This window comes from Vidua macroura, chromosome 39 (genome assembly GCF_024509145.1).
Source record: "Vidua macroura isolate BioBank_ID:100142 chromosome 39, ASM2450914v1, whole genome shotgun sequence".
Lineage (NCBI taxonomy): Eukaryota > Metazoa > Chordata > Aves > Passeriformes > Viduidae > Vidua > Vidua macroura.
Genome location: NC_071609.1, coordinates 22180 through 35269, shown reverse-complemented (window position 1 = coordinate 35269; position 13090 = coordinate 22180). Strand labels below are relative to the sequence as shown.

At 65.1% G+C, this 13090-nt stretch overlaps 2 protein-coding genes across 2 annotated transcripts; both read right to left on the bottom strand.

The window, feature by feature from the left end:
• Positions 1-26: 26 nt before the first annotated feature.
• On the bottom strand, positions 27-3218 carry LOC128821335 (interferon regulatory factor 9-like). The gene is made up of 7 exons (XM_054002319.1): positions 2958-3218; positions 2259-2433; positions 1687-1806; positions 1509-1580; positions 969-1280; positions 531-634; positions 27-145 (listed from the first exon to the last, which is right to left on the bottom strand). Exons 1-7 carry the CDS (start codon positions 3126-3128, stop codon positions 65-67), a joined length of 1035 nt encoding a protein of 344 aa, XP_053858294.1. The 5' UTR covers positions 3129-3218; the 3' UTR covers positions 27-64.
• Positions 3219-4298: 1080 nt separating this feature from the next.
• EMC10 (ER membrane protein complex subunit 10) lies at positions 4299-12854 on the bottom strand. The gene is made up of 7 exons (XM_054002322.1): positions 12708-12854; positions 11504-11561; positions 9721-9833; positions 9157-9261; positions 8178-8359; positions 5869-5962; positions 4299-4475 (listed from the first exon to the last, which is right to left on the bottom strand). Exons 1-7 carry the CDS (start codon positions 12816-12818, stop codon positions 4314-4316), a joined length of 825 nt encoding a protein of 274 aa, XP_053858297.1. The 5' UTR covers positions 12819-12854; the 3' UTR covers positions 4299-4313.
• Positions 12855-13090: the final 236 nt, after the last annotated feature.

The following is a 13090-nucleotide window of genomic DNA, read 5'->3' as shown; positions in this document are numbered from 1 at the left end:
CTCCGCGAGTGACAGAGACGCCCGGGGGTGGGGGAGGGGCAGGGGTGCCCCCCCAGTTCAGCTTTTATTGCCCCAGGGGGGTCCCGGGGGGGTCCCGGGGGGTCCCCAGGGTGTCCAGGAGCCGCTGGGCGAAGGCCTGTTCCAGCTGGGGGGAGGTTTAATGGGGGTGAGAGACCCCTGAGAGACCCCCCCAAAATCCCCTCACCCCCCAGGGTGACCCCAGACCCCCCAAAACCCCTTAGGGACCCCCCCAGCATCCCACAGGGACCCCCCAGGACCCCCCAACCACCCCCAGGGATCCCCAAGACCCCTTAGGGACCCCCTGAACCCCCCAGGATCCCTTGGGACCCCCCCAAAACCGCTTAGGGACTCCCAGGAACCCCCCAAAGCAGTCTTGAGGGACCCCCCAACCATCCCCAGGACCCCCCAGGGACCCCCAAGACCCTTTAGGAGCCCCTCTCTGCCTCTGGGGACCCCCCCATGACCCCCCCACGATCCCCCAAAATACCCCAGGGCCCCCCCTCGCCCACCTCCAGCAGCAGCCCCTCCCCCCCGGGGGTCTCCGGGGATCGCAGCTCCAGCGTCACCCGGTGCTGGGGGAGGGGCCCGAGCCCGGCCCGGTGCAGCTCCAGCTCTGGGGGGGGAGGGGCGGGTTTGGTTTGGGCCCGACCCCCGCCCCTCCCCCCTCCCCGGCATTTTGCTCTCGCCTTCCCCGCCGGAAGTTCCCCCTTCCCGGAAGTCGCCCTCCCTCCCCGGAAGTTGCTTTCCCCGCCGGAAGTTGGGCTCCCCTCCCGGAAGTCGTTCTCGTCCCAGAAGTTTCCCTTCCCGGAAGTTCCTCTTCCCTCCCCCGGAAGTTGCTCTCCCCCCCACCGGAAGTTCCTCTTCCCCCCGAAAGTCTTTCCCACCCTCCCGGAAGTCGCTCTCCCCCTCCCGGAAGTCGCTCTCCCTCTCCCGGAAGCGGCTCTCACCCTCCCGGAAGCGCCTGGCGTCGAACGGCTGCAGCAGCGCCCCCTGCTGGAGCGGCCCGTGCGGCGCGTGCGGGCCCCGCACGGCGGCGGGGGCGGGGCCGTCGCCGGGGCGCACGCGCAGGAAGAGCCCGCGGGGGGCGCTGCTGAGCAGCAGCCCCGGCCCCGCCCCCGCCGGGAGCAGCAGGCGCGGCAGTGGCGGCGGCGGCGCCCCCCGGCGGCCCGGAGGACTCAGCAGGTAATCGCCGGGGGGCAGCGCCCCCTGCCAGGCCAGAGCGGGGCCGCGGCGCAGCCGCAGCAGCAGCGCCGCGTCTCCTGCAGGGGGCGCGGGCAGAGACGGGGGCGGGGTCACCGCCGGGGGCGGGGCCAAAAGGGGCGGGGGCGCGGGGAGGGGGTGGAGCCTCAGCTCGGGAGGGGCCAGCGCTGGGGGCGTGGCTCAGGTGTGGGGATGGGGTTGGGGGGGGAGGAGCCCACGCTGGGGGCGTGGCCGGGTTGTGAGGCCCAGCTGGTGATTGGCTCCTCCCCCTTGGGGGCGTGGCTTACCGCGTGCGGGGGGGAGGGGCTCGGCACTCTCCACCTCGATGCGCAGCGGCACTTCCGGGGGCGGAGCCACGGCTGAAGGGGCGGGGTCAGTGATCGGCCACGCCCCATGGCTCCGCCCCCAGGCCCACCCCGGCCCCAGAGTTGGCCCCGAAGCGCCCCCAGCTCCCCCCGCTCTCACCGGGCTTCTCCTCATCCGGGGCCCCCTCCTGGCTCTCGGGGGGCGGGGTCGGTGGGAGGGGCTCCGAGGGGCTCAGCCCCGCCTCCTTCTGGCTCTGCCCGGCCTTGGGGGGCTTGGGCTCTGTGGGGAGGCGGCACCGAGGTGGTTAATTGGGCTCTGACCGCTGCACCCCTCCCCCTTCCCTTCCGTGCCGCCCTTTGGCCCCTCCCTCGGTGCTCCTCTCTTTTGGTTCCCCCATCTCGGGGTAGCCCGGCCTCCGCCCCCTCCGCCAAAGGGCCCCTCCTGATTTGGGGGTTTCCCCTCTGCCCGCTCTCCCCACGGTACCCCCGGACTCCGTCCCCTCGCCCCATTTCCGGTGTGCCCCCCCATATTCCGTCCCTCCACCTCCCATTTCCAGTGTGTCCCCCATACTCAGTCCCCATTCCCGGTGTGTCCCCGCTATTCCATCCCCCCTCACCCCATTTCCTGTGTGTCCCCCCATATTCCGTCCCCATTTCCTGTGTCCCCCCCGTCTCCATGCCCCAGTTCCCGGTGCCCCCTGCCGGTTCCCGCTGTCCGGCTCCATTGCTCACCGCGGGCGGGCAGCACCCGGTACACGCGGTAGGGGAAAGGCCCGTCCGAGCGGCCCCGGCCCGGCAGCGCCCGGAACTCGGGGCTCCGGGCCAGGGCGCAGCGGAGCCGCGTCTTCCAGCCCGCGGGGTCGGGGGGGTCCCCGGGCCGGACCCGCCCCTTGTACTCCGCCCACGCCTGCCGGGAGCGGCGGCGTCAGCCCCGCCCACAGCCCCGCCCACCTCATTAGCACAGCACCGCCCTGCCCCCTGCTCGAAGCCACACCCCCGCAGCTGTCCCGGCAACGCCCCCTCAAAGCCCCACCCCGCGGCTTCTCTGGCTCCGCCTCCACCTGGCCCCGCCCCCTGTTCAAAGCCCCACCCCCGCAGCAGTCCCGATCCCGCCCCCGTTCTGGCTCTGCCCCCAGAGGGGGCGTGGCTCAAGCGCCACCGCCTCCAATCGCTTTGCACAGGGCGGGTCCTCCCATAGCCCCGCCCTCTGCTTAGCCCCTCCCTTTCCCACAGCCCCTCCCTGTTTTAAGACCCTCCTCTCAACCAAGCCCCGCCCACTGCCTAGCAGAGCTCCGCCCCTCGCATAGCCCCGCCCCTCAATGTACAGAGGCCCTCCCTTGGCCCCGCCCCGCAACTTTCAGAGCGCCGTCCCCGGGGTGTCCCTGGCCCCGCCCCCGGCCCGCCCCCGACCCGTCAGACCCCGCCCCTGACCCGGCAGAGCGCCGCCCCGGGGCTGTCGCGGGCCCCGCTCCTCCCGCCGTGGGCCCAGGGGATCCTCAGCTCCGTCCGGTCCGCGTTGTCCCACTGCAGCCCCGGGAAGCGCCCGCTCTGCAGCTGCGCCAGCAGCCACGGCCGCAGCCGCCGCGGGCCGCCCTCCGCCATCGCCGCGGGCCCGGGGCCAGCTGGGGGCGAGCTGGGGGCTCCGGGGGCGAGCTGGGGCCGAGCTGGGCCCGCTGGGCGCTCCCGGACTCGCCGAGCGGCCGCGCCGCTTCCGGGAATTGACGCCACCGCGGCGGCCACGTGATCTCGCCCTCCAATCAGCGGGCGGCCCCGCGGCACCGCCCCCGTGCGTGAAGGGGCGTGTCAACAGAGCGTGGGTATTTGCATGAAGGGGCGTGGTTATAGTGAACTGTGCCTACCCTGTGTTTGCATAAAGGGGCGTGGCTATAGCGCGCGGTTCCTGGGCCGTATTTGCATAAAGGGGCGCGGCTGTCACACACGGTAGAGACTGTATTTGCATGAAGGGGCGTGGTTATAGCACACAGCACCGCCTCTATATTTGCATAAAGGGGCGTGGCCCCACCACGCGGTACCGCTTTTCTGTTTCCATAAAGCGCCGGGTTTTCTCGTATTTGCATAATGGGGCGTGGCCGTTCTTACAAGCCCCGCCCCCTCACCCCAATTCCCTACCCGGGCTCCCCCCCGGGGCAGAGCCGAGGTTTTGGGGTCCCCCCGGAGGAGCCAGGCCGTGGGGCCCCCCTGGAGGTCTCCCCAGGCAGCCCCGTGCTCCCGGACTGGGGGGGCCCTCCCACATTTGGGATCACACCTGGATTTGGGGGAGTCACACCCGGATTTGGGATCACACCCGGATTTGGGGGGGTCACACCTGGATTTGGGATCACACCCGGATTTGGGGGAGGTCACACCTGGATTTGGGATCACATCCGGATTTGGGAGGGTCACACCTGGATTTGGGATCACACCCGGATTTGGGGGGGGGTCACACCTGGATTTGGGATCACACCCAGATTTGGGGTCACAGCCGGATTTGGGGGGTTCACAGCCGGATTTGGGGGTGTTACACCCGGATTTGGGGGGGTCACACCTGGATTAGAGGGGCTCACAGCCAGATTTGGGGGGGGTCACACAGATTTAGGGTGTCACACCCAGATTTCGGGGTCTCACCCACATTTGGGGTCTCACAGATTTGGGGGGGGGAGTCACATCCAAACTTAGGGGGTCACACCCACATTTGGGGTCTCAGATCCAGATTTTGGGGTCTCACACCCAGATTTTGGGGTCACACAGATTTGGGGGTCTCACCCAGCTTTGGGGTCTCACCCAGCTTTATTGCCCATCCCCCACATGGGAGGCTCTGGGGTGATTTTTGGGGGGTCTCACCTGACCCCCGCCCCCCCCCCCGCCCCCCGTGCCCCCCCCCTGTGCCCCCCCGGCGTCGGGAGCTCCGGACATCATGAGGAAGAGCACGATGGGGATGATGTACATCCACTGCGGGGAGAGGAGGGGCCACCCCAAAATCAGCCCAAATCACCCCAAATTCCACCCAAAAATCACCCCAAAATACACCCCAAAATCACCCCAAAATCAGCCCCAAAATTCATCCCAAATCAGCCCCAAATCTCCCCAAAATCAACCCCAAAATCCACCCAAAAGCCACCCCAAATCACCCCCAAAATCATTCCAACATCTACCCCAAATCAGCCCAAAATCAGTCCTGAAATCCCACTAAGTCACCCCAAAATCCACCCCAAATCACCCCAAAATCCCCCCCAAAATCAGCCCCCAAATCACCCCAAAATCCACCTCAAATGGGGGGGTCACCTCAAAATCCACCTAAAATCACCCCAAATTCAGCCCCAAATCACCCCAAATGAGAAATGGGGGGATCACCTCAGCATCACCCCAAAATCACCCCAAACCCTGCCAAATGGGGTGGGGGTCACCCCAAAATCCCAATCTGGGGACGTGTGGGGAGAGTTTGGGGGTTCAGGAGAGGTTTGAGGGGTTCAGGAAGGGTTTGGGGGTTCAGGAGGATTTTTAGGGGGGGTTCAGGAGGGGTTTGGGGCGTTCAGGGGATTTGAGGTTTTAGGGGTGTAGGTGGCTTTTGGGGCAGTGAATTTTTGGGTGGGTTTTGGGGTTCCCAGATGATTTTTGGGGTGTACCAGATTATTTTTGTGGATCCCAGGTGGTTTTTGGGATCCTCAGGTGGTTTTGGGGTGTCCCAGATGAACTTTGGGGTGTCCCAGGAGGTTTTTGGGGTGTCTCAGGTGGTTTTGGGGTGTCCCAGATGAATTTTGGGATGTCCCAGGACGTTTTTGAGGTGTCCCAGATGATTTTTTGGGTATCCCAGATTATTTTTGGGGTGTCCCGGGTGGTTTTTGGGGCGTCCCAGATAATTTTTGGGGTGCCCCAGGAAGTTTTGGGGTGTCCCAGGAGGTTTTTGAGGTGTCCCAGATTATTTTTGGGGTGTCTCAAGTGGTTTTGGGGGTGTTCCAGATGAATTTTGGGGTGTCCTGGGTGGTTTTTGGGGTGTCCCAGATGAACTTTGGGGTGTCTCAGGAGGTTTTGGGGTGTCCCAGGTGGTTTTTGGGGTGTTTTGGGGTGTCCCAGATGAATTTTGGGGTGTCCCAGGAGGTTTTTGGGGTGCCCCAGGATGTTTTGGGGTGTCCCAGATGAACTTTGGGGTGTCCCAGGATGTTTTGGGGTCCCCAGGATGTTTTGGGGTGCCCCAGGAGGTTTTGGGGTGTCCCAGATGAACTTTGGGGTGTCCCAGGATGTTTTGGGGTGTCCCAGGATGATTTTTGGGGTCCCCAGGATGTTTTGGGGTGCCCCAGGAGGTTTTTGGGGTGCCCCAGGAGGTTTTGGGGTGTCCCTCACTCACGTATTTGGCAAAGAAGGATTTCTGCTCCTGCGGGTTCCGGGCGCGCTGGGCCTGCTCCTGCTCCAGGTGCCGGATGAAGGCGGCGGTCTCAGGGCTGGGGACATTGGGGACATTGGGGACAATGGGGACATTGGGGACATCGGGGACAATGGGGACATTGGGGACATCGGGGACAATGGGGACATTGGGGACATCGGGGACACTGGGGACATCGGGGACATTGGGGACATCGGGGACAATGGGGACATCGGGGACATTGGGGACATTGGGGACAATGGGGACATTGGGGACATCGGGGACATTGGGGACATTGGGGACAATGGGGACATTGGGGACATCAGGGACATTGGGGACATCGGGGACAATGGGGACATTGGGGACAATGGGGACATCAGGGACAATGGGATATTGGGGACATCGGGGACATTGAGAATGTTGGGGACATTGGGGATATCGGGGGGACATTGAGGACATCGGGGACATTGGGGACAATGGGAACATTGAGAATGTTGGGGACACTGGGGACATTGGGGACAGCCAGGGGACATTGGGGACATCGGGGACAATGGGGACATTGGGGACATTGGGGACAATGGGGACAATGGGATATTGAGGACATTGGGGACACTGGGGACATTGGGGGCATTAGGGACATTGAGGACAGCCAGGGGACATCGGGGACATTGAGAATGTTGGGGACATTGGGGATATCGGGGGCACACTGGGGACAGTGGAGACAATGGGGACATTGGGGGAGTTGGGGACACTGGGGACAGCCAGGGGACATTGGTGACATTGAGGGGGCTGCGGACATTGTGGGCATTGAGGATATCGGGGACAGTGGGGGTGTTGGGGACGTTGGGGACATCAGGGACATTGGGGACATTGGGAGGGGACACAGGGGGTCACGGCCACCCCAAAACTTCCTCCCCTGCCCCCACAGGTAACCCCCAAAACTGAACCAGCCCCAAAATCCCCCCAGGGTCACAGTGTCCCACAGTGTCCCCATGTCCCACAGTGTCCCCATGTCCCTGTCACTCATGTGGCAGCAGGCTGTGGCACGAGGCCACCGAGGCTCGGGGACTCCCAGGTCAGTGTCCCCAGCGTGTCCCCACGTCCCCCCCATGTCCCAGTGTCACTCAGGTGCTGGGGACTCCCAGGTCAATGTCCTCCACTGTCCCCCCATGTCCCCGTGTCCCCACATCCCTCATGTCCCCCCATCTCCCACGTCCCCCTCATGTCCTCAATGTCCCCCATATCCCCATGTCCCCTTGTCCCCCTGTCCCCATATCCCCATGTCCTCTGTCCCCATGTCACCGCCCGTGTCCCCACATCCCCCATGTCCCCACGTCCCCCTCATGTTCCCAATGTCCCCCATATCCCCCATCCCCTGTCCCTGTCCCCATGTCCCCATGTCCCATATCCCCCGTCCCATGTCCCCCCATGTCCCACTGTCCCCATGTCCTCCTGTCCCCATGTCCCTGTATCCCCTGTCCCCATGTCCCCTGTCCCCATCCCTGTCCCCATGTCCCATATCCCCATGTCCCCATGTCCCTGTATCCCCGTGTCCCCATATCCTCATATCCCCACATCCCCATGTCCCCATATCCCCCATGTCCCCATGTCCCCATGTCCCTGTATCCCCATGTCCCCATGTCCCCATGTCCCCATATCCCCCTGTCCCCATGTCCCCATGTCCCCATGTCCCCATGTCCCCATATCCCCATATCCCCATGTCCCCATATCCCCATGTCCCCATGTCCCCATATCCCCATGTTCCCATATCCCCATGTCCCCATATCCCCCATATCCCCCTGTCCCCATGTCTCCATATCCCCATATCCCCATGTCCCCATATCCCCATGTCCCATATCCCCATATCCCCATGTCCCCATGTCCCCATATCCCCCTGTCCCCATGTCCCCATGTCCCCATGTCCCCATATCCCCATATCCCCATGTCCCCATATCCCCATATCCCCATGTCCCCATGTCCCCATGTCCCCATATCCCCCTGTCCCCATGTCCCCATGTCCCCATGTCCCCATATCCCCATGTCCCCATATCCCCATGTCCCCATGTCCCCATATCCCCATGTCCCCATGTCCCCATGTCCCCATATCCCCATGTCCCCATGTCCCCATGTCCCCATGTCCCCATATCCCCATGTCCCCATATCCCCATGTCCCCATGTCCCCATATCCCCATGTCCCCATATCCCCATGTCCCCATGTCCCCATGTCCCCATGTCCCCATATCCCCCCGTCCCCGGTGTCCCCCGGTGTCCCCGTCGCGGTCGCGGTCGCTCACGTGGCGGCGGGCAGGGGCTGTCTCAGTGCCACTGAGGTGTTGAAGAGCTCCAGGTGCCCGTCCTCCACCTGGGAGCCCCGGCAGGTGCCCGGCGCTGCCACCAGCCCCAGGGCCACCACGTGCCCGGCCACGTCCAGGTGCAGCGAGAGCTGGTCCGACAGGTGGGACTCCAGCAGGGCACACTGCCACGGGAGGGGACATGAGGGGACATCGGGACACATGAGGGGACAGGTGAGGGGACAGGGACACAAGGACGTGGGGACACGGGGACATGAGGGGACATGGGGACATGAGGGGACATGTGAGGGGACATGAGGGGACACGGGGACATGAGGGGACATCGGGACACATGAGGGGACAGGTGAGGGGACAGGGACACAAGGACATGGGGACACGGGGACGTGAGGGGACATGGGGACATGAGAGGACAGGGACACAGGGACATGTGAGGGTACATGGGGACATGAGGGGACATGAGGACACAGGGACATGTGAGGGGACATGGGAATATGAGGGGACAGGAGAGGACAGGGACATGGGCACATGAGGGGGACAGGTGAGGGGACATGAGGTGTCCCAGAGTGTCCCAGGATGTCCCCAGGGTGTCCCGGAGGTGTCCTCAGATGTCACAGGGATGTCTGAGGTCAGGGTGTCCCCAGAGTGTCCCCAGGGTGTCCCAGGGGTGTCCCCGGGTGTCCCAAGATGTCCCCAGGGATGTCCCAAGTCATGGTGTCCTAGGGTGTCCCCACAGTGTCCCAGGGGTGTGTCACGATGTCCCCAGGGATGGCCCAGGTCAGGGTGTCCCATGGTGTCCCCAGCGTGTCCCCGGGGTGTCCCAGGTCAGGGTGTCCCCAGAGTGTCCCCAAGGTGTCCCAGGGGTGTCCCCAGATTGTCCCCAGGGGTGTCCCCGTGTGTGCCAAGGTGTCCCCAGGATGTCCCAGGATGTCCCCGTGTGTCCCAGGGTGTCCCTGTCACTCACCGCCCTCACGAAGGAGGTGACAAACTCGGAGCCGCCGTCCTCGCCCGGGCCCAGGGGCCTGCGGGGGACCCGCACCCGGTACAGCCCGTCCCGCGCGGCCACCTCCTGTGGGGACAGCGGTGTCACCAGTGTCTCCTCAGTGTCACCCAGTGTCACCCAGTGTCACCTCAGTGTCACCCAGAGTCACCCCTGACCCGCACCCGGTACAGCCCGTCCCGCGCAGCCACCTCCTGTGGGGACAACGGTGTCACCAGTGTCACCCACTGTCACCCAGTGTCACTGCAATGTCACCCCAGTGTCACCAGTGTCACCCAGTGCCACCTCAGTGTCAGTGTCACCTCAATGTCACCTCAGTGTCCCCTCAGTGTCAAACAGTGTCACCTGGTGTCACCCAGTGTCCCCCCAGGGCCCTGCTGCTGTCCCTCCTCTGTCTCTCACTGTCCCCCTCATGTCCCCCCCATGTCCCCATGTCCCTCATGTCCCCCTGTTTCCTGGTGCCCCCCATGTCCCGATGTCCCCCCCGTGTCCCAATGTCCCCGCGGTGTCCCCGGCGCCGTCCCTGACCCTGAGCCGGGCCCGTTCCTCGTCCCCGAGCGGTTTCTGGGCCAGCGCCAGCGCGGGCTCGGGGCCCCAGCTCAGCACCAGCGTCCCCCGGCGGCGGAACCGCGGCGCGTCGTCTGTGGGGACAGGGACAGGGACAGGGACAGGGACAGGGACGGGGACAGGGACAGGGACAGGGACAGGGAGAGGGACAGGGACAGGGACAGGGACAGGGGGACAGGGACAGGGACAGGGACAGGGACAGGGATGGAGACAGGGACACGGACGGGGACACGGACAGGGGGACAGGGACAGGGACAGGGATGGAGACAGGGACACGGACAGGGACAGGGACAGGGGGACAGGGACAGGGACAGGGATGGAGACAGGGACACGGATAGGGACAGGGACAGGGGGACAGGGACAGGGACGGAGACAGGGACACGGACAGGGACAGGGACAGGGGGACAGGGACAGGGACAGGGATGGAGACAGGGAGAGGGACAGGGACAGGGACAGGGATGGAGACAGGGACAGGGACAGGGACAGGGGGACAGGGACAGGGACAGGGACAGGGATGGAGACAGGGAGAGGGACAGGGACAGGGACAGGGAGGGAGACAGGGACAGGGGGACACAGGGACAGGGACAGGGACAGGGAGAGGGACAGGGACAGGGAGAGGGACAGGGACAGGGATGGGGACAGGGGGACAGGGACAGGGACAGGGACAGGGACAGGGATGGAGACAGGGACAGGGATGGAGACAGGGACACGGACAGGGACAGGGACAGGGGGACAGGGACAGGGATGGAGACAGGGACAGGGACAGGGACAGGGACAGGGGGACAGGGACAGGGATGGAGACGGGGACAGGGGGACACGGGGACAGGGACAGGAGGACAGGGACAGGGATGGAGACAGGGACACGGACAGGGACGGGGGACAGGGACAGGGACAGGGATGGAGACAGGGAGAGGGACAGGGACAGGGGGACAGGGACAGGGACAGGGATGGAGACAGGGAGAGGGACAGGGACAGGGGGAGAGGGACAGGGACAGGGACAGGGATGGAGACGGGGACAGGGGGACACGGGGACAGGGACAGGGACAGGGATGGGGACAGGGACAGGGCGACACAGGGACAGGGACAGGGACAGGGATGGGGACAGGGACAGGGGGACACGGGGATAAGGACAGGGAGAGGGGAACAGGGACACAGGGACAGGGGGGACACGGGGACAGGAACAGGAACAGGGACAGGGACAGGGACAGGGACGGGGACAGGGACAGGGACAGGGACAGGGAGAGGGACAGGTGACACCAACAGGTACAGGGGACAGGGACAGGAGGACACGGGGACAGGGAGACATGGGGACACGGCGTTGGCACCGGGGACAGCCCGGTCTCCATGCCCCCAGTGCCACCCCCAGCCTGGCGTCCCCAGTGCCACCCTATGTCCCTAGTGTCACCCCTGTCCCTGTGCCCTCAGTGGCACCCCATCACTGTGTCCCCAGTCCCCAATGTCCCCAGTGCCACCCCCCCCCCAGCATCCCCAGTGCCACTCCCGTCCTCGTGCCCCCAGTGCCACCCCTGTCCCTGTGTCCCCAGTGCCACATCCCCAGCGCCACCTCCATGTCCCCATCCCGTCACCCAGCTCAGTGTCCCCAATGTCCCCAACATCCCCAATGTCCCCATGTCCCAAGTCCCCAGTGTCCCCAATATCCCCAGTGTCCCCAGTGTGCCCAGTGTCCCCAATATCCCCAGTGTCCCCAATGTCCCTAGTGTCCCCAGTGTCCCCTGTCCCTCACCCAGCTCGAAGGAGTGCTCCAGGCTCAGGCTCACCCGGCAGCTCTCGGTGTCACCGGCCTGGGGGGACACAGGGGTGACACAGGGGTGACACCAGGACAGGGACATGGGGGTGACACGGGGGTGACACCAGGACAGGGACACGGGGGTGACAGCAGGAGGTGACACAAGGACAGGGACACGGGGGGTGACACGGGTGTGACACCAGGACAGGGACACGGGGGGTGACACGGGGGTGACACCAGGACAGGGACATGGGGGTCACACGGGGGTGACATCAGGGTGGGGACACCCCCGGGGGGAGGGTTGGGGGCACCCCACAGGCCTCATGAATATTAATGACTGGCCCCACGCCCTCATTAATGCTAATGAGGCTCTGCAGACTCAACTGCCTCATGAATATTAATCACCTGGCAGGAGCCAGAACCGCCCCTCATTAGCATTACTGAAGTGGAGCAGGCGCATTACTTTCAACCAGAACCGCGTTAATTAATATTAATGAGGCCAGCATGACGCCCCGCCCCTCACCGCTATGGTCTCTATTATACACCCCTAATTAATATTAATGAGGGTAGCACACGGTCCCGCCCCTCACAGCTACAGCCGCTATTGGTTGATACACCCCTAATTAATATTAATGAGAACAAGCAGACGGCCCCGCCCCTCGCTGGCACGGCCGCTATTCGTTGATCCACCCCTAATTAATATTAATGACGGCGGCGCGCGGGCTCCCCGGAGCGATAAGATCAGCCAGCCACGCCCCCTAATTAATATTAACGAGCTCCCAACCCGCAACGGGGCCCTCACGAACACCAAGTGTCGAACACCGGGTACCGGGCACCGGGTACCGAGTGCCGGTACCGAGTACCGGGTACCAGTACCGAGTGCCGGTACCGGGCTCCCGCAGAGCCGCCCCCGCTCCCCCGGTGATCCCGCAGCTCAGCCTGGTGCCGGTGCCGGTACCGGAGCCCCCCCCAGCAGAGCCCCCGGCCCCGCATTCCGCCGATCCCGGTACCGGGGCTCTCCCGCTCATTCCAGTCCCGGTACCGGGGCTCTCCCCGCTCACTCCCGGTACCGGGGCTCTCCCGCTCATTCCAGTCCCGGTACCGGGGCTCTCCCCGCTCACTCCCGGTACCGGGGCTCTCCCCGCTCACTCCCATTCCGGTACCGGGGCTCCCCCGCTCCCCCCGGAGCCCCCGCGCTCACCCTGGTGCCGGTGCCGGTACCGGAGCCCCCCCGGCAGAGCCCCCCGGCCCGGCCCAGCGCCGCCCCCGCCGCCAGCAGCGCCAGCAGCGGCAGCGGCCACGGCGCCGCCATCTTGGAGCGCGGGCGAAGGCGGGAAAGGGGCGTGGCCAGCGGGGCGGAATCAAACCGGGGGCGGGGCCAGTGTGGGGTAGGCGGGGCTCGCGCGGAGGAGGCGTGACCAGTGTGTGGAAAGGGGCGTGGTCAACGTGGGGGAGTGGCTTCCGTGGGGGCGGGGCCAACAATGCTCCCCACTGTGTGTTCCCCCTCCCCCACCCCAAATCCAGCTCGGGAACCCCCAGGATGGACAGAGGGACCCCCCCAGTCACATTCCCATCCCAGAATTC